The sequence below is a fragment of the Lupinus angustifolius genome, chromosome LG08 (assembly GCF_001865875.1).
Source record: "Lupinus angustifolius cultivar Tanjil chromosome LG08, LupAngTanjil_v1.0, whole genome shotgun sequence".
NCBI classification, from domain to species: domain Eukaryota; kingdom Viridiplantae; phylum Streptophyta; class Magnoliopsida; order Fabales; family Fabaceae; genus Lupinus; species Lupinus angustifolius.
The window spans coordinates 6,196,162-6,217,999 of record NC_032016.1 but is presented as its reverse complement, the minus strand read 5'-3'; the positions used below and the strand labels follow the sequence as shown (position 1 = coordinate 6,217,999).

The following is a 21,838-nucleotide window of genomic DNA, read 5'->3' as shown; positions in this document are numbered from 1 at the left end:
ATATGGAATGACATAAAATGTGACATCTAATTTTGTCCCTTTTAAGAAAAGAAGTGAGACAAGGAAATTTATCAATGTTTCAGATGAAATAAGTTTTGAAATTCTACAATTAAGAAATTGAGATTAGGGGAAATTACTTGTGCTCCTTTTAATGTATAAGAGGCCGAGGAGGAAGTAGCGTGAGGCTAATGAGAAATGGCCTAATAGAGGTTTCTAGTGAATATGAGACCTAGTCCACAAGGAGCTACTTCTAATTGATTGTGTGAGAAAGTACCCTACATTGGCCCAGACAAACTCTGATATTAGGCCTTATGCTCCTTTCGAAATGAGAGTTCAATGTCACTATTAATTACAAATAGCTTTATAATGTTTAATGGTTCACCTTATCTGAAACAACATATTATTGCTTCCCACAGTTTTGTATAAAGTTTTTAATTTATAGCAACCGAAATCAATTCTTCCCGTTTTATCTGAGTTTTGCTGCATGCATAAGTTTTATATATTTATAATATCATCAAGTAAAGTTACCTTCTACAATGAACACATGTCACACGCTAAAACACGAGTGGCAAATGGCAAGGGGCTACTTCTGTTTTGAGTTACAATGCTTAAATAATATACTTAGAAAAAAATGTATGACTGAAAATTTAAAAGTTATATACATACATATCATTTACTATCATTTTAATATAAGTGAATACTGAATGATAAATAAAAGTGTAAAATCTATACTTTGACAATATAAATATTTATATATATATACTTCTTCATTCACCATTCATTTTAATTATTATTTTTTTAAAAACTCAACCATAACTAAATATCAAAATAATAGACAATGCAATGACAGTATATAAAATCTATACACTGTCAATGTATACATTTATCTCCTATAATAATTATATATAACTTTTTATATAGACGTTACATAGATATATCACTCATATACTTACTATATAATTGTTTAATTTTTCAGTGTTTACTACACACAGATACCTGCTGCCAATTTTACCTGGGAGTTTGGCGATATCCATGGGCACACATTAACATAAAAATTGAAGAAAAACACTAACCAATTTATTTCTTATCTCAAGCAATTAATGGTTAAAAATAAAAATAAAATTACATGCTTGCTCAAAGTCAGCTTATAATCAATGTATTAAAATTAGAACATAACCTTAAATTATCACTATGATCGATTAAACATAAATTTAGACAAACTAATAGCTAAACGCAGACATATAAATTTCATCTGCAAAGTCAGTCTTCTAATCAATCACACCCCTCCTAATAATTAAGACAACTAGTTTAAGGCATCATTATTATTAATCTAATCCTTATTCATGGGACTATTAAATATAAGCAAAAGTCTTACCAAACAAACACAAGGGCATTTAGAAAACATAAAAGCATAAAAATCACATATCCCATTAAAACACTCTAGAATATCTATGTATTGTCAGCTAAATATTTATATACATATAATATATCATTTTTAAAATAAATAATAATAAAATATAAATAATAAATGATACAGTAATAATCATATATAGATTTTTTTCTGTAGGGTTGAAGAATTTAAGAATAAGTGCATAGAGGGGGCAACAAGAAGCCCATTATTATATTCAAGTAGCTTATATATTAGATTTTTTTAAATAGATTTAATGGTCCCAAACTCCCAATGCGCGCAGGATACTCCAATGTTTGTCATTTATAGGTCCCGCTTGTCTCACACTAAATCATCAACAGTTTATTTATATCAGTCCGAGTTTAATAAAATTATTTCAGAACACTTACAGAACAAATCATCTACTGTACGAATACACTTTTAATAAAAAAAATCAGTTCGCTTAGACTTAATTTTACAAATCAAATCTCAAACTCAGCAACTGGTTCAGCTAAAAATGATGTGTGCTCAATTAAAAAAAAATGGATGGGTGAGGAGGTTTATTTTGATGATCATGTAAGGCCATTTGTCGTTTTATAGGGGTTCCAATTTTTTCTGACTCCCAAGAAACAAATACATAAAAAACAGCATATAAAAATACAAAAATGTAATATTTTTATCCTTATAATTATAAAAACAACAACTTAATTATCCAGGAAAGGGGTTTGTTTTCCGTGTACAGTTATCCATGCCTTCAAGAAAGGTTCAAATATTTGAATGGCGACGCTTCCATATGGCATGGATTGCTCATAATTTATTGCAAAAATCTAAACAATGGGGACGAGAAGATCGAGAAGGCATGAGTACTGATGCGTCAGCTTTCTCAAATATTATATGGAATAAATAGCATGCTGAACTAATATTGAATTCCTTTCATACAGAACAAATTTGAAATCAATTTTGGTAGGTAAGCTTCTGTGTAATTATGATTTGTATGTGTCTCATGGGATAAAAAATTGATTGGCATAATTTTAATAAAGGGTAGGAAGAAATTTGTGTAGCTGGATTAAACCCCTGTGCTTATTCTTTATGTCTGATAACCATTAAGTTATGTGTTTGGGAGAGATAAAAAGAATTTGCTTTTTTATATATATTTATTCTACGGGTAGATACACCTTTAAGATACATGGATCATGTTAAACATTAATTACAACCATTTTTATACATACATACTAACTTAATAACGTCAATTACGTATTATATTTAATAGTTTAAATCAGTACACTTTCATCTTTAAAATAAAATGTGCATGAAGACACGTCCTATATATTTCTTGCTAACAACTAGGGATGACAATGGACACGTACGAGCACGAGTAGTAGCTACCTGCTACCTATTTTGAAAACTGATACTATTACTCTTATCTGTACGTATTTGTATGGGTACTCGTGTGTGAGTTTTTTATGGGTATTTCTGGGTACATGCGGTTACGCACATGTTTCTTAGTTATCAATGGATTTCTAACTTTATCCTTCTATTATGTTTGACATGAGATGAAACTTAATTATTTTTGTGTCTTTGATTGAACACTTGACAAAAATGTTAAATATATCTTTCTTTGCAAGACATGTGTGTTTCTACGTAATTAATGATATTTGTAGGGTGTTTTACTGTCAAATTCAATAAAGAATGTAAACAAATTAAAATGAAAAGATGTAAATAGTGTAATGGAGGTTTGGGTAGTATACTTTTTTATTTTAATTAAAGGTAATATTGTAATCACATAAATAACGGGTACATGCATCGGTACCACAATACTCATACATGCCCATATGTACTAGGATATTTTTAAAAATTCATTTATAAAACTCACATGTACTTGTTTGTAACCCGCACCCGTATTTGTTTGTGACTTACACCCGTGCCCATATAAATTTTACTCACAAGTCCAGATTTTTTTGTCATCCCCCCGACTAGCAACTCATGAAGTGTTCTTAACTAATAAAATTCCAGGATCTGTGTTGGTTGCATTCTAAATAAAGTTATACATGTGTTGATATAGTGGTGTAAAGCTTTTCTGAATCTTAACGATCTAAGATTTGATCTTGGAAGTGATACTTATTATGAGGACAACCAAGAATCTCAAAAAAGATTAATTTTTTACCAAAAAATGTGAAATATATATATTGGTAATACCAAAAAAACAAATAAAAGTACTGAAACCAATGAATTTATCAAACAATTTATTTATTATTTACTTCCATAAAATATAATTTTATTTAGCATTTGTTAATTTTAAAAAAAAAATATAAACTAACAATATATGTTTTTATATATTGACAGTGCATTATTCATATTCAAAAAAGTAATATCAATGCATAATAAATATATTAAATGTATATAATTTTTTACACTAACAATATATAGATATTATACATTTATTAATATTTATTCTCAACATTTTTTTTGTTGATATTTTAGAATTTCATATTATTCCAAAAAGAAATTGTTGATTTATGAATTCAAGGTATATTATATCATTTAATGATTTATTAAACATTTAAACTATATACATATATATAATATTAAACATTAAAAGATGTGCAAGGAGTAATTATTCAATGAATAAATGAAAGAAATGGACAGCGTGGCATGGAAAGGAGGTCCCGCCGAATCACGTTAATGACGTATTTCGGTGGATGCGTTTCTATTATTCTAAAAGAATAGCGGGGCCCATGATTTCAAATTTCAGTTTGTTTTGAACGTTTTGTTACCGTTGGTGAAGGATTGTAGGTTTCAAATTCAGATTTGGGAATGTCTTATTGAACAGGTACAGAAAATAAGGGATCTTATGATTTTATTGTATGTCTTGCAAAAACTTCTTTTCCTACCAAAATGTGTTCCTCATATTGGAAATGAGGTGACTCCCTTGTTGCATTTAGTTTAAGGAATAGATGATGTTAAGATGTTGGTATAATAATACAAGGTCTGCTAGATCTTGGAAAAATTAAAATGTTAAAAGTTCGATTCTCATGAACGACACTTGTTTGAATGGACAAACACATCCAAATAAAATTATATCATTATCCATAAAATGAGGAATATTATCAGTAGTACCAAAATATGAGTTTAACTTACTTAAATATACGAGTTGAACTCAAAAGAAATATAATTTGACTTATTAGATGAAATGACTTTATTTATTTATTTATATATATATATATATATTTATTGTATGTAGAAAACCTTAAAATTTATATATGAAGTAAATAATCACAATCCAAACTTAGGAAATGAATCAATTGAATTAATAAGTTGAAATTAATAATACATGAACACCTTATGAACTAAATCCATTCGAGGTGATCGGTTAAATTGGATAGTTCACAAATTCAAATCTAGTCGAGTTCGTGTTGAATAAATTGCTCATATCAAACTCTAAGTGAGAAATTTAAAGTGAGGTGATGTCCTTCATCGTACCAAAAAATATAATATTCTAATAACTTTATGTATTATTTGCTACGATTGAATTTATTTCACAAATATTGTAATATATGTGTAATGTATATAACCAATATATCATTCAACATTCATTTATATTACTTTTTTAAGAGTTGATAATTATAAAACTTATACATTTTTTAAATTTCACAAAAAACTAATCAAATTAGTGGGTTCCATAAATAAAGTAAGATATTGCATAAGTTCCTAATTAATATGAATACATTGACCTATATTATCAAGTAGTGGAGATGTATCATTTATCTATCCTCCTATTTTGTGTTTAGACTCAAACATCCTCCTATTTTGTCTCTTGGATTTTGACAATCTCTAATTAATGCTTCAGGTCAGACCTTCAAAAGCAAGCAGAAAGAAGTTTTGCTTGAATGGAAAAGAATCATGTCAAATAGTTGAGAGAAAATTTCTAGTTTTTACATATATATTGAAGAATAAAATTTTCATATAATTATATTTAAATGATAAGGTGTCATATATTTATCTTTTTTCATGTTGTTTATGATCTACTTAAATTAAATTCATCATGCATTGCAAGCCTATCTGCCAAATTCATGGGGTCAAAGTTTGCCTTAATGGTTCGGGGAAATTGAAATACAACAAGGAAATAATGTCATATCAATATTGACCAATTTGTGTCCCCTTAAAAAATCTTCTACCTTCTTAGAGTGTAATTCTATGACAGATTATGAAGACAACATTTTTTTAATTACTGATGGAGTTTGAATTATTTTAATGCATTAGTAAGAATTATGAGAAAAATATGTAGGTATTGAAAGTGTAAGTTTTTTATATTGTTATTATATTATATATCATTAAAATTTATTATCATTATCTTATTGGTTTTTAATACTTAAATAGTAACTTTTAAATATAAGTAACGTAAATAAATATAAATGATAGATGATACATTTACTGTATATAAACTTTACCCTTCACATTATTGGTTTTTAGTGTACTGTAAGCCCCATGTTAAATGATTAATTGAAAATAATGTTTTATTGGGAATGATATAAGAGTGTAATATTTATATATTGATAATATAAAAATTTATACATGGTTAGTATATTATTCATTTGTGTTAATTTTATTTAAGAGTTAACGATAATTAAAAAGAAATTGTAGATAATACAATGACAATGTAAAAAACTCTTACACTATTAATACATATTCATGGTATAATTATGATTTTTGAGAACCCAAATCCTTTATACCATTTTTTTATGCCTTTATCTGCATTCCATTTTGAGATGTGAGATACTTAGTATTTTTATGACAATATTATTTTAATGAACTTCCTTGAATGTATCATGAGGCACAAAATACAAAAACCTAAAATTATTTTGTTGTGTAAACATAATGCAGCTAGATTCATATCTCCATCAAACAAATACTCCTGAACTAATTTATGCGTGTTCCTTATTTATTTTCTGGTACATAACTAGTGATTATTTTTAAGAGAGGATAACATATGCATTGATAATAAAAAGTGCTTTTATATTTCTTAACACATCATCTAATATTTATGTATTAATAATTATCGATTATTAAATTAAAGTAAGTAAAAGATCTTATATTGTCAACAATGTTAAACTTTATTTTTAATGATATATTCAAACAACAGAGTTTAAGGTTTTTTTGTGAAGTTATTATTTTTTTTACAGATATTTATCAAAGAGGCTAGATAAGATGCATTTATTTCTCTGGGGTTTTTACTTCTTATTATATACTCCTATGCTACATTTTTTATGAGGTCACTTTCATAGTGTGAAAAATTAAACTCAATGATTTGGCCGTTATTCTTTTCACTCTTAACTCTCTTTCACTTCGATCTAAAATGGTTTCACCCTTTTTCTTTTCACACTTATTTTTCTTTATGAATAAGCAAAGAATTCTAAAGTGGTATCGTTATATATATGTTTTCTTTCCATTATTTTGACAAGATATATATAACCAATACTTAGAAGAATGTGCTTTGAATGTTATAAAATAATATTTATTTTAATTTATAAATTAAGTATTTTGTTTAAAATGTTCAAAATAATAAATAATTGTATAATATTAATGAAAACCCAAAAAACGCTTGTTAAAGAATTCAAAGTAGAAAATATTTATTTAAAAATGTGCTTTCAAGATTTAGAAACTTAGCTATTGCATTTTTCATTACATATTTTCAAGTCTTTAGATTCCTTAATTAATTTAATGTTTAAAATATCATGAGTTAATATCATTTATTTAGAAATTGTTCTATCCCGGTCAATCAGATTCCTCTTCCGCCCGTGATAGGATCCTTCATGGCCAACCAAAGGCTGAGCAACACAACTTGGAGGCTTGCACCACTCCCTAGCAAGCATCATGATTATTTCTGACACTTTATTTAATGCATCTCCAATTGGATATTGACACACTGCCTATAAATCCAACATGTCCTTGTGACAGTACGGTCATGAACAAACCCACATAGACATGCTTACCATATGCCTACAACACCTACACCAAGTCACCATCAACCATGGACAAATGTCACGTCACCCATCTCAATTACTATAAATAGGGGGTGTCCCCTTAAATGAAGTATACTTATCTCATTAATTCATACATTAACTCTCTTATTCACACATTCATATCTCACTTACTCACTCACTCACTTAGTGTTTGTATTTATTTCCACTTGTTCTTCAACACTTCCTCTAACTCTCATATTGAATTGATTGTCGGAGAACCTTTCCATGTACTCTCATCCGACCAACCAACAAAGAATAGAAATATCTTTAAATTCTTATCTTAATTTTCAACTAGCCTATATAAAGAATTAACTTTCTCATTCCTAATAATTTACACTAATATGAGAGAAATCAAAATTGGAGAGTAATAATTTCAAGTAGAAAATAAACTAGTTGGATTTAATATGAATTAATTAGTTTTGCTTACTAAAAATAATTCCAATTCTTCTAAACATGAAATTTAATTTATTAATCAGATTAAATGTTTTGCTTGACCCTATATTGTAATTTACAAGTCTGTCTGCCTAATGTGTGGGGCAACAGCTACCCTTCATAGTTATGGTGCACTGAATTTAGGCTTCCTATTACCCTTACATAGACACATCCACGTATCTTTCTAAAAAAGTAATTTCATATAAGGAAAATAAAAGAGCTTTATCAATATTGACAGTTTTATTTTTCTTTTTCTGTAAAATCATACAAGGGTAGTATTGTAAATCCACAACCCTTATTTCTATATATAAAGTCACATTTCAGATGGAGAAAGAAGAAACGCAGTACAAGACAGAATTTGAAAAAAACACAGAGCAAAAAGCTTTGTTTATGAGAAACATGGAAGAGGTAGTGTTGTTCGTTGATGATTTGAGATCACTTTCTGAGATTTCTCGTTGTAGAATATGTCATGAAGAAGAATTTGAGAGCTTGAAAAGTTTAGAGGCTCCTTGTGCTTGTTCTGGAACCGTTAAGGTAATAATAAAAATGTACAATTTTTTAAGCTACAAATTCTGGGTTTAGTTAGTTTTTTTACACTGTGTTTGTTTCTGGAATCTTGTCATTAAAAACTGCGTTTTATTGTTTAGTTTGCTCATAGAGATTGCATTCAGAAATGGTGCGATGAGAAAGGAAATACAGTTTGTGAAATATGTCTCCAGGTATCAAAATCAAACTTTACTTTCTTCATTTTGTTTTGATAAGTTTCAATCAATCATGTTTCTTCAATGCTAAATATTTTTAAAGAAAAAAGGAAGAATCTGTTACATGTGTTCCATTTTTTAACGTTTGGGTGCTTTATGTTTGTCTTTTGCTTTGAGTTGCTTATTAATAATTATTAACTTATTTAAGGTCTCTCTCTATAGCAATGCTTGTTTATTTTAGGAAAATAGGGTCTTTGACTCTTTGTTATCATTTTTATCTTTTTAAATTTCTATGCATTCAATGAACAGAAATATGAACCTGGATATACAGCAGCTCCAAAGAAATCTCCAATATCTGATGCAGCAATGACCATTAGGTAATTTCCCCATTATAGTTTTTGTCTTCATATAGTTGAACCTCACATTTTTATGTTGAATGCAACACAATTTTAAATTTTCAATTACCATGGTTACAACAAGCCTAAAAAAGTTACTCAACTTTTCCCCGTGTAATTCAATCAAAGTGAACTCATGTGCCTTGCTATACTAATTGTTTACCTTTAATCATTTCATAATTCTAAGCTTTGAACCCTTTATTAAGCTAAGTTGGCATACTTTTTTTAAGTCAAATTTTTTTCTTCAGAAAATTTAACAATTTAAAAATTTGACTGACTTGACACATTTTGTGTGGCTGAACTATTTTAAAGGGAAAGCCTACAAATTTCAAGGATGGAGCAAGAACCGTTAAACACAAGAATAGAGGGTATTGTTGAAGGAATAGCAATAGAAAACCGTTACTCTGAATGCACATCTGCTGCAGATAGAAGCGCGTCTTGTTGTAGATCACTGGCTTTAACGGTAAGTATTTTCTATATTTTCAACTTTCAAGTAATTTTTATTTTCTTTTTCTATTAAGGGAGATTGATTTATTTTAATCAAATGCTATCAACAAGGCATGATTATAGTGTGATAAGGTCTTAGTAGATTCCCAGCCTAAAGGTTAAATATTTGATTTCCGATAGTCGTATTTGTTAGGAGTGACAATTATATACTCAGAAAGACATTAGCTCTTTAAAGTGTTTTTTATGCTAGTGAACCTGGCAAGCCAGCATTGCTAATTTGCTTTGCATGCTTTTATTTATACTATAATTAATAAGTCTGAAATAGGAAACTTAGTAAAGGATAAAATGTACTTACCTGGGCTTGGAAAAGAATAAGTCAAACTCCCCAAAGTAGACTGCAATTAGTGTAAACTATAGTGGCTGTTTATGATCCATGTAGTGCAAAATTAACACATAACTCTAAGTGCTATATTGCATGAACCTTAAGCATATTTTCTCTTCAATGAAAGAAAGAATTTGTTGACCCTTGGGAGTATTCATATTAAGAAGGAAGAGTTTTCTTCTCTTTTTGAATCCTGTTTTTAGCAGTGGTTGTGGTGGATTTGCAGATATTGATATGAACATAAGCAGAATTAAAACTAGTTTAATTCAAAATGCACAACATAGAGACTTACACGGGCACATGTCTATTGGACACAATCAATCAAAATCTTAGATAACTTTAAAATAATTGTAAAAAGGATTTTTTGTTATCATTTTAGATTGTTAATGACGTGAAAGTATTTAATTGTTTTTGCAGTTTACATTTATCTTGCTTTTAAGACATCTATTTGAAGTGCTTTCAAATGGAATGGAAGAATATCCATTTACAATTCTTACTGTAAGTGCTATATACCTGGCTTCCAGTTTTCATTAAAAAGGGATAAATATCAGTCTGGGGAATCATTGAACTAACTTTCTTTTATTATTTATATAGGTGTTCATACTAAGGGCCAGTGGAATTATTATACCCATGTACATAATTATTAGGACTCTCGGAGGCATTCATAAAAGTATTCAGCTTCACCATCATCAGGTTTATTTTTTGACTTTAATATACATGGATGCACCGTAAAGTCTTTACATTATTAGCACATCATTCAGTATTGATTTGTATAACTTATGTTTGATAGTTCATAATGGTTAACATATGAATTGTGGATGATATACCGACAGTATAAAAAACACTTACACTATGAATATATATATATATATATATTAAATCCTTATTTGTTTTCCATTATTAAAAATTATTCTTTATTTGGACATGCTTGATTATTTGATTGTAAGTTTGGTATACAATCACAACTAAAAGAATGATTGTTTATCTGAATAACAGGATTCTGACAATGACACATCAATGTCCGATGAAGATGATCAAGAAAACGAGACAATTAATGTCGCAACTTTAAGACATTCATCATAGTCATCGGTTGTTATTTGCTTTAATTTGTATTAGAGCATTATGCTAATGCTCATGTAAGATTCTAATATTTTGGGACAGAAGTTTATTAAAAAAAAGAAAAAAGAATTCAGATAGATATGCTATAAAAGAGTTATTGCATTTCAAATGAATGAATTACCATTTTATGATAAACCAATAAGGACTTCGCCCTTTAACATTTTCTAATGTTCAGTACTCAGTAGTAATTATTGTCCTGAAATAGTTTCCTCAGGGAACTGTTACAAAATGCAAATATTCTTCTGGAACTTGAAATTGGTAGACTAATTGGTCAATTTTTGTACATCGACTCAATTTTGCTTGGAAGGTTATGTTTCAGTAGACACATGTGTAATTTATTTAACTGTTAATAGCATCCTTCTGAAGCAGAGAATTCTGAAGTCCAAAAATAAGATTAGTTCGTTTTATTATAACAATTGGCTAATAATTCTTAGAAAACAAAAAAAGAATTGACTAATAATGATTGATAACACATTAAATGATAAAATCCAGCAGATTCATAGCAAACTGTGTACATATCCAACAGAACATGCATACTAAAAGTTTGTAACAGTAAACGGCCGCATGATGCTCCAGCTAGTGTGGTTTAGGGAAAGTAAATAAACATACCTTACCTTCGAAAAGACTGCTTTAAGTATTTGAACTTATAACTGTCTGGTCAAAAGGCGATTAATCTTATCACTGGGTCAGGCTCACCATTTTTCACTAAACACTTTGTGAGATTATCAACTTGATGTTTAAGCTAATTCATCATAGAGAGTGCTGGACAAAGATTTGAATATTATGGTCCTAGAGTCTCATATTTAATGGATATAAAATCAATGCAATCCTCAGATGTGTATGTTTAATCCACCCCTGCAAATCTGCACTCCTCAACAGGCTTGGCATGTCATATGGCAGGGACAAACCTGTACAACAAATGCATTCAAAGCTGGCCAGAAATATGCAGCTTTTACGCTTCAGAAATTAGATATTATGAGTGTGTTTGGTTTAAAAATTCTCAAAATAAATGCTTTTAGTTTTTTATTTATATTCTAACACTTGTTTTCATTAAGGAGAGGTTCAATCAACTAGTTTCTGTTTTTTGTTTTGTCTATAAAAATATCCTTTCAAATTTTATAAAATGGCCACTAATATCGTAATTCTTTTTTAGGTTTCATTTCTTTCATGCATGAAACAGGTTTATCACTTATTTTTTTATGACTAAACAAAAGGAGATGGTGACTAGCTTATTGACAACGGCTATATCAACAAACTTGGTACATGAATGAATCTTTGTGAACTGTAAAAATCATATTATCAATCATTGATAGCGAGTAAACAATTGTTAGGACATTTACTAGGTAGTTTTCAATCATCTCTTGGTTCTGTTTTATCTTGAACCAAAATATTAAGACAATAATTTTATAAGACTTTTCTATGTATGTATAAATTCTTCTACCCATTATATTTTATCGGACTTCACACATAAATATACCGATCAAGAATGAAGCTGCACCTTCATAGAAGATGTTCCAGTACTGATTCCCTGCCAAAGAATTGATATATATTAGACAAAGCAGAAAGTAAGATGGATACAGCAGAAGTTGGAAAATCAATCACAATACCGAAAGCTTTGGAAGCAAAAGCATAACCATCAAATGCTAAAATCAAATTCATATTACGCCTATATTCAATGCACAATAAGCAATGTTAATGGGCTTTAGAAAATGTCATGATATACAAAAACAACAGAACACACTAACTAATAGTATTAACCACCCCATTACAAATGCACTGAAGAAATGCACAAATTGAATTGAATTAACTTAATGAAGGGATAATTCCATATTTGCTATAGTAGAATGGGAATGTATCGCATGCCTTTTTTTACATAATCAATTTGGAATTACAAAATAATAAGTCATTGATTCAATGATATAAGATCTCCTTAGATTTCTACTAAAATGTCAAAAATCCAATTATTAGGAGGCGACACTTAATATTTGTAAACAGATAAAAAATACATTCTTTAATGATTGATTGATGATCTTATTTCCATTTCTATATGTTAACATAACCTTGATTGGATGTTATTATTAAATAAAGGAAATACATAGCTTTTTGTGTTGTTGGCGTTGCTATTTTAAACGAATAACACTCATAGCACATTTTTACCATCGCAGCTGGCTATCTTTCAGTTTCTCCGGGGTAAAAAAAAAGACTTTTATTTTTATTAGTTTCTTAAAAAGTTTATTTCCTCGAAAAATAATCAATCAATTGGACAAATTATTAGAGTTTAAATCACCAGACCAGTTCGTGATATAATTTAATTAAGAGGATTTCCTTTTCCATTTTAGGATTTGATACCCTGATTTCTTACCTTTTAATTCATGCTTAATTACATTATTGCCATCTGCTGAGGATGAAGGATTAATAAAGATATTACAATTAATTGATATAGTTTATATTTAAATGGGAGCTTGAACTGATGCTGGTCCACTAACAAAGTAATTTCTCAGTGGTGTATGTAACAAAGATGCAACAAAAAATATATAACTCATCTATTTTTTTGGCACCACGACTATGGTAAACAATTACTTCGTGATGAATATATCACTAAATTGAGTTATACCTTTAATAATTTTTTTATACACACTACTGGTGATCATCAACATTAAGTTTAAGTAACTTGATTATTTGTTTTATATATATTCCCTCTGATGTGCCTTGTTACATAACACAAACTTTGGTCACAATTGTTCACAATTCACAAAATAAAAAGAATGATAATTGTTCACAATTCAGGATTGTTAACAAGTACCTTAAAGGTATTGGTTGTTAACCAGTATATTAAAGGTATTGGCTAACATAATAAATATAGAAAGATTTGATTGGGAAACAGTGTTTGGAAATACATTGAATAAAGTATGTGATTTTTAATATATTATTTCTATTATTGGAGTCTTTAATCAATATCTTTAGAACATTAGTTGACTTGTCAATAAGGATTTATGGTAAATATATATTGTCCAAATACGATATGATCTATGTCCATAAAAGTGAGTGACATCATCACTTTATTTCTATTCTTAGTTTTTTAATTAGCTCTCCTAGTATTTTTAAGCCACACTTATATCTAAAAACTCTAAGTACTCTTTTTATTTTGAGCATTTAAAATTTTGGTATTATGACTAATAATAATGTTGTTTTCTTGTAACATATAAATTATAAGTTCAATTCTTAAAAATATTATCATTATTACTTTGTTTTCGAGAATAAAACTCTCTATTATCCTTCCACTTCTATTAGATGAGAACCTCGCATACCCACCTCCTTTTATTTCTCAGCTTCAACATTAATTTAACAGTAAATTGGCAAAGCATGCCTTATTTAACTCTTTTCATTCATGTAAGACTATGCAAGTCATTATCACCATTTACCACAATTTAACGATATACTTAAGCACGAAATCTTATCATATCAATTTAAATAGGAATTCTAATTATGTCATACAAAGGTTTGATTTTGTACCAAAATGAAAAAGATTGTACTAAAAAAATGGTGGGTTTAATCATTGAAGATTGCTTATCCATCGATGGCGCTGAGAAGTTTCATATTCACTCATAGGAAGAGGACAGAAAATGATGTAGCACTCTCTAGGGAACTCTTTTTGCCTTGATGGAGCCAAAAATTAAGTACACTAGATTGTACAAAGACATATATTAAATTGAAAAAATGATTATGATTTTAATTGTGGCTTAGGTTATGAATGTGGAAATTATGGCTATCTCATTGCAAATTTTCGACGTGGGTGTGAAAATTTTGTAATTAAATTCCTGTTTTTTGTTATTTTGTGGTAAAATGTATCCTATTTGTGATGTGGAATATTACAACCATACCATATTATAGCTGAAAAAGTAATGTGACTGTGGGGTTAATAAATTTGTAACATTATAATTATATTAGGTGATACGACTGTAATTCATAACCATTTAAAATACTCGTTAAATCATATCAGTGTGGGTCCATCATTTAACTCATTATTTTGGAGTCACTAAAATTGTAATATTGGAGCCAGATCAGCTCAAATGCTTTATAAACAGATTATTAGGAAATTTTGACTTGAAACAATGTGCTGTTTTTGTATTATCAGAAATCAAGCAAACGGGTATTTCCACAAAATGCCTTGGTATAAAGTAATACTGGGCAATCGATGAGTTTCCAATAAGGATATAATCTTAAAAGAATATAAAATCTTCATGAGATACTTTCTACTAATATTACCCTGTATACAATAATGAGATGCATAAACAATAATACAACATATTTTCGCTATTATATTGTATATTCAGTATTTATAACATCGATATGATTTTATGGGATTTCCACATCCATTGTGAAGGGTGATCACAATCAGAAGAATGAATCTCCACTTATCAATGGCCTTGCGACCTTCATCTTTCATTATTCTTCAGGTAGTCACTAGTTTTCGCAACAAAAAATAATGTTACTTTTATATGTTGTTAATTTTATTATTAATATTCATGGTGTTATCAACGATGGGAACGTTCCAAGGTCTGATATTCTTAAATTTGTTTTCAGTTCTTTTTTCTATGATTTCTTTATGGAACATAAAGAAACTTTTTGAAAATAAAAGTCTTACATTGAATAACTCCCCACATCGAAAATAAACAGGTAATGGTGCCTTAAGTTTTTGTAAGAGAATGTGTGAAATCCACTTATGTTAATACGAAATTGTCTAGTATATGTTCTATAAGAAAAAATAACCAGATACCATCTTAAAATTCATTGATTCATATAGAGACTCAATATGACTCTATGTTTGTTATTGTGTCTGAATATTAGTTGTTTTTATTAGATAAGAAGTATAAGTACTATGAATATCTGATTTATTTTTTTATTTTTATCATTTGACATATAAACTTTGTGTTAAATGTTTGTTTTAGGCTTATGCTGCGATGCTAGTTATTTTCTCATTGACGCTATGCTGGTTTGTCATGGTCACACATATATTGAACCAAGAAAAAATGGTCACTGATGCTATTAGCAATCAACATGTACAATTTTATTTAGCTACCAAAGATGGAAAAGTTCTAGTACAAGGGATCAAGAATACTCGTTTGGTCCATTATAATGACACAGTTTCATTCCAATCTTTGAATCCAAATGGAAATCTGATTAGCAATTCGGGTAGTGTATCTTGCAAGGATAAAGCCATTGCTACTAGGTTGAATATTTGGGATACTGAATATTTAATTCAATGCCACCCCATTGATATTATGGGGAAAAAATCGGTACGTTTTTATATTTCTACATATTGCTATTTTAATATGGAACTATTCTCAATATATTCCAATAGTTTGTATATAATTAAGAAAAATATATTCAGTTAACAACTCTTCGTATCTTCACAATATATATGGAACTACTTTAAATAATTTCTAATAGTTGTACTACATATCGAGTTCATAATCATGGTAATAAAAAAATGTCTACGCATGGAAAAAAGTTTGTCTAAACAACCATGTAAGACTAATCCAACTCTAGTTTGAGAATATCACATGACTAATGTTAGTGCTCTCCTTACTAATATATTAAAACAATCTAGAGACTCAAATTTGAGAAGTTTATTTGAGCTAAAAAAAAATTCTATCCACAAGCTTGTCAAGGAAATTGAGCTCAAATGAAGATATAAAAATATAGGATTAAATATGTTTTTGTCCATTCAAATATAGACAATTTTATTTTATTTCTATTTTTAGTCTTTTACATGATTTTTTGGTTTTGGTCAATATTCACGGTTGACCATATCATTGACTAGTATGGCATGCGTCAGACCCTCTAGAGAGTGTAGTTTTTCCTTTTAGTTTTAAGATTAAATTTGTTTTATTATGACAAACAACATAATGATACAAGTTTAATTGCATATAGTATATTATTTTTTTGACATCCCTTCCCTCTAGATAAGAGTCTGATTCTAATGACATATATTACATGTGGGTGTTAATTATATTATTACTGGGGATTAAAACCAAAATTCAGTGAATTTCCATTCAACAATTATTACATGTAGCATGGATCTCCTTAGAAATAGAGGAATTATTAAGTGGTTTGGGGTAAATGTTCTGAAATCTATCACCACCAACACCCCATGATTTTAACACTATAGTTGAGTAGTTTTTTCTTCTCATACTAATTTGGTTATGTTTTCAGGTGTATATTTTAGCTGTGCCACAAAATGGATCAGTTAACTTTGATCTGAATCATTATAAGAAAAAAGGATTGCAACTAATGATTGCAATGATTGTAATGATATTAATTGCAATGTTCAGTTTTCTATTCATAAATGTTAGAGCCACAAGGAGAGAAATGCAATTGTGTGCATCACTGATCAAACAAATGGAAGCAACCCAACAAGCTGAGAGAAAGAATATGAATAAGAGTCTTGCTTTTGCTAGTGCTAGCCATGATGTTCGAACTTCTCTAGCTGGTCTTACTGGTTTGATAGAAATGTCATATGAGTTAGTAACCCCACATTCAGAATTGGAAACCAATCTAAAACAAATGAACAATTGTACAAGAGATTTACTAGGTAACATTACATTTTTCATTCATGTTACCCCATAAGCCTATGTATATGAGTGCATATCTTCTATATCAAAAAAGTGTATCATTCCATGTGTTACCTGCTGTTGTAAATCAATTATTAAACTTTTAATTTTAATAGAAATTTTCCAATCAATCACAGCAAGTGACATATATAGTGATACATGTAATGTCACACTTTATGGGATAACAAAGATGTCCCAAGTAGTATATATTGTTAGAGAAAATGTAAGATGAGTTTTTTATACTGTCACTATATTATCTGCCACTCATTTTCAATTATCATTGACTTTTAAATAAAAGTAATGTAAATAAATGACGGATGATATACTGATTGTGTATAAATCTTTACATGTACATGTATATTCCATCATATAGTTGATATATAACAATATATACCTATGTAGTATCCTATAATTATGATTTGTATATTTCATGTATGGATATGGTCATTTTATTTCATAATTTCTATTCTCATGGTACCACTAATTAACATATTTTAATTTCTTTCTATGCATACTTGCCTAGGATTGTTGAATTCTATACTTGACACAAGCAAAATTGAGGCAGGAAAAATGCATCTTGATGAAGAAGAATTTGATCTTTCCTATCTCCTAGAAGATGTAGTTGATTTATACCATCCAGTGGCTATGAAGAAAGGTGTAGATATTGTATTGGACCCTTGTAATGGTTCTCTAATGAGATATTCATCTGTGAAAGGTGACAGAGGAAAACTAAAACAAGTTTTGTGTAACTTACTGAGCAATGCTGTTAAATTTACTGATGAGGGTCACATAGCAGTTCGAGCATGGGCTCAGAAACCAAACATGCAGAACTCAATAATGGCTACTAACCAATATAGCTTCACTAAATACTTATCATGCTTATTTTATAAGAAAAATGAAACACATGATGACATAGAAGCAGCAAAGATTCCAATCCAACAAGATCCTTATTCAATAGATGTTACTTTTGAAGTGGATGATACAGGAAAAGGAATTCCTAAAGAGAAATACAAGTCTGTGTTTGAGAATTATGTACAAGTCAAAGAAACTGCTCTTGGTCAAGGAGGAACTGGTTTGGGACTTGGGATTGTGCAGTCCTTGGTAGGTTATATTATTTATTACTTAGACTAAATTAAACTTTTGATTCTTACATGTTCATTCCATTTTCAATTTTATCCTAATCAAATTAGTCCTTACACCCAAATGTATCAATTATGTTGTAACATAGGGTGATCATACAGACCATTTTGAGAACAAAAAGTGTGTAACATATAGAGATAAATTATACTTTATCCAATTAGTTATTACCAAATAATTGTGAATTACAAGTTCACCTAGCCATAAAATTTTATCTTATTCTTTTTAGGTGCGTTTGATGCATGGAGACATTGGAATTATGGACAAGGATATTGGAGAAAAGGGAACCTGCTTCAGGTTCAATGTGCTCCTAACTGTATGTGAGACAGTGACTAATGTTAGCACAAAGGAAGGTTCTGAGTATGGATCAGGTGACAGAAACAGTGGGCAAGGACTAATCATTAGAACTACTAGTTCTGGTTCAAGCATTTGTAATTCCTTGAGTCCCAGGTTACATATTTGCAGCTCTACTCGTAGGCTGCAAGGTTCGCATGTTGTTCTTTTGATTATAGACAAAGAGCGCCGAAGGATTTCGCAAAGGTTCATGGAGAGCTTAGGAATCGAAGTTAAGGTTGTGAGGCATTGGAAGCATTTGTTTGATACTCTCAAACATATTAATCAGAAGGGTAGCCATTCAAGTAACCAGAGTTCACCAGTGTCTTCAGAATTGAGTTTTAGGTCCATATCTCATAGTTCTTTTGCAAGAACCAAAGCATTTCCTTTGAGTTCAATGGATGGAACTGAGTCAATGCCTCCAGTTCTCAAGAAGAATGATACAATTGGAGCTGCAACAGGTTTCATTCTGATTGTAATTGATGCAAATGCAGGGCCATTTTCTGAACTTTACAGGGTTGTATCTATCTTCAGAAAAGGCCTATTCAACCCATGTAAGATTGTTTGGTTAAATAAGCCACTTTTTCATGGTAACAATTTTAAGACAACCCTTAACAAGGATTTGCTTGATCCAAATGATATTGTTATATCGAAACCTTTTCACGGTACGCGGTTGTTCCAAGTTATTAAGCTTCTTCCTGAGTATGGTGGTGCTTGGCAAAGTAGTTTTTGGAGATCGAAGAAAGAAAATGCAAATGAACAAATTGGTGGAAAGATTTGTAGGGTTGCAAGCTTATCAAAACAGAAGTCCCCTTTGATGGATAGATCACAAAGTGAACCAAGTACTGATAGAAGATCATGCCAAAGTGTTGAACAAATGAAAAAAGGAACACAAGAATGTGGAGACTCAATCAACAATAAATCTTTGAGTGGTAAGAGATTTTTGGTTGTTGAGGACAATGCCTTGTTACGCAAGCTAGCATTGGCTACTTTGTTTCCACTTGGTGTAACTATTGAGCAATGTGAAAATGGTGAACAAGCTGTGCAGTTATTTGAGGAAGGTTTGGCTAGAAGGGATTTACCTTATCCTCCTTATGATTACATCTTAATGGATTGTGAGGTAATGAACTATGAATGACATTTTCTACTCATTTTATTCTCTTATTACTGTTTCTGTTTTTACTCTCATTTTGTTTTCTTATTGCCTTATTAATTGTTTCTATTTTCTACTCTCATTTTGTTTTCTTATTGCCTTATTTATTGGTTATATTCTTCACCATGCATGATGTTGAAAGTCTAATGTTATCTGCCTCCATTTCTGACTTGAGGTTTATACATAGGCCAACTCCACATTAAATTAATGTGTTTTACAAAACTGTTTTTGAGAAAACAGACATAACATGAAAGAAAATTTGTGAGATCTTGTTTCTTTTCTAAAAAATGGAAGTCATTATGCTTTGATGTACAAAATTATTGTACTTTGAAATAACAGTTTTATTCTACCTACAAAAAGGTTGTTGGCTTTAACATTAAGCTTAGTGTAGTACTAGTTGAACCGGAAAAGAATTTTATCTAGGACTAGAGAGAAAAGTTGTTGCGTTTGTTATTAGATTTAAGTACAAAAGTATTATTGCCTTGTATCAAGTTGTTTTTTTTCTTTTTTATATTCTCTTAATTATTAGAGAAGATCCTCACCTATGGAAGGGGTATCAAAAGAGTCTTATACTATCCACTTCAATTTCCAAAATATGTTATTTGTATATGTGTATGAATCTATATAATATCTACATATCCATATCTATTGTCTTACATTTAGTGTCGCTCCATGTACGTGACCGTCTGATTGGTCAGAAAATCACTTAAAAATTAAATTTTAACTTAAATATTATTTTTTTAACCAATCAAAAAGTCATGACACAAGGAGTGACACTAAGTATGAGACAACAGATGTGCATCCAATATCAACTAATATCAAAGTGAAAATCCAATTTAGTTTTTAAGATGTTTAGTTATATCAACTTAGCTCACAAATATGATTTAGAAACTTTATGATTGATGATTTATTCCCAACCCGAATTGAGAATTTTGATGACCAATTTTGTGCAAATATGAACCAGATTGATGGTTCACTCTTGATTTTAAAATTTGAAACTTTATGATTTACTCATCCATTTTATTTTGGTTAGAAATTCTAATAGATATTGTTATCTTATTGATACAAGTGGCTAGTACCTTTCTCTACATGTAGTATATTTAGTACAATGAATTACATTTATGTGTCCAGCTGAATTAGATTCTACGCATGAATTGCCATCATCTCCTTTTGCTACTTTGCTTTCTCCAAATATGTGATATAGTTTTATGTTAATATAATTTGATGGAACAGATGCCAGTAATGGATGGGTTTGAAGCAACAAGACAGATTCGTGAAATGGAAAGGCCCTATGGTTTTCATATTCCTATAATTGCATTAACTGCTCATACTGATAATGTAGCCACAGAAGATGGAATGGACTTTCATTTAGTGAAGCCCATTAAGAGACAGCACTTACTTGAAGCCATCAGATATATACAACTTAAATATTAGTTTATTTTATTTATTATTTATTCTGTAGGGCATTTCCTCTATATCTGTATAAAAGCAAAATGTGAGGTTATACTAATGATTTTGAGTATCAAAGATAATTCCCAAGATATTAATCGGGACTCTGGTCTAATGGTGATGATACATGATTTAAGTTCCAAATGAATAATGAATAAATATTGTATATAAATTTTTACTAACAATGTATGTATATTGTTCATTAAGATATTGATGATATCATGAATAGAAAATATTCGAAAATGAAAGGGTGTATTTAGTCATGTTCT

At 29.5% G+C, this 21,838-nt stretch overlaps 2 protein-coding genes across 2 annotated transcripts; both read left to right on the top strand.

Moving 5' to 3' along the window:
* On the top strand, positions 8,176-10,964 carry LOC109354058 (E3 ubiquitin-protein ligase MARCH1-like). Its single transcript, XM_019596410.1, has 7 exons — positions 8,176-8,373; positions 8,487-8,558; positions 8,850-8,917; positions 9,248-9,398; positions 10,182-10,262; positions 10,359-10,457; positions 10,761-10,964. Exons 1-7 carry the CDS (start codon positions 8,230-8,232, stop codon positions 10,845-10,847), a joined length of 702 nt encoding a protein of 233 aa, XP_019451955.1. The 5' UTR covers positions 8,176-8,229; the 3' UTR covers positions 10,848-10,964.
* On the top strand, positions 15,305-21,554 carry LOC109353853 (histidine kinase CKI1-like). The gene is made up of 6 exons (XM_019596215.1): positions 15,305-15,340; positions 15,833-16,180; positions 17,100-17,478; positions 18,021-18,598; positions 18,864-20,087; positions 21,354-21,554. The coding sequence occupies exons 1-6, from the start codon at positions 15,305-15,307 to the stop codon at positions 21,552-21,554; spliced, it is 2,766 nt and encodes a 921-aa protein (XP_019451760.1).

Bases quoted from the DNA above. Each gene is read 5' to 3' on its own strand.
- LOC109353853 (XM_019596215.1), top strand. From the start codon at position 15,305: ATGGCCTTGCGACCTTCATCTTTCATTATTCTTCAG. The intron at 18,599-18,863 runs GTAGGTTATATT...TATTCTTTTTAG, and splicing joins TTGGGATTGTGCAGTCCTTG to GTGCGTTTGATGCATGGAGA. The intron at 20,088-21,353 runs GTAATGAACTAT...TTGATGGAACAG, and splicing joins ACATCTTAATGGATTGTGAG to ATGCCAGTAATGGATGGGTT.
- LOC109354058 (XM_019596410.1), top strand. From the start codon at position 8,230: ATGAGAAACATGGAAGAGGTAGTGTTGTTCGTTGATGATTTGAGATCA. The intron at 8,918-9,247 runs GTAATTTCCCCA...ACTATTTTAAAG, and splicing joins GATGCAGCAATGACCATTAG to GGAAAGCCTACAAATTTCAA. The intron at 9,399-10,181 runs GTAAGTATTTTC...TTGTTTTTGCAG, and splicing joins GTAGATCACTGGCTTTAACG to TTTACATTTATCTTGCTTTT.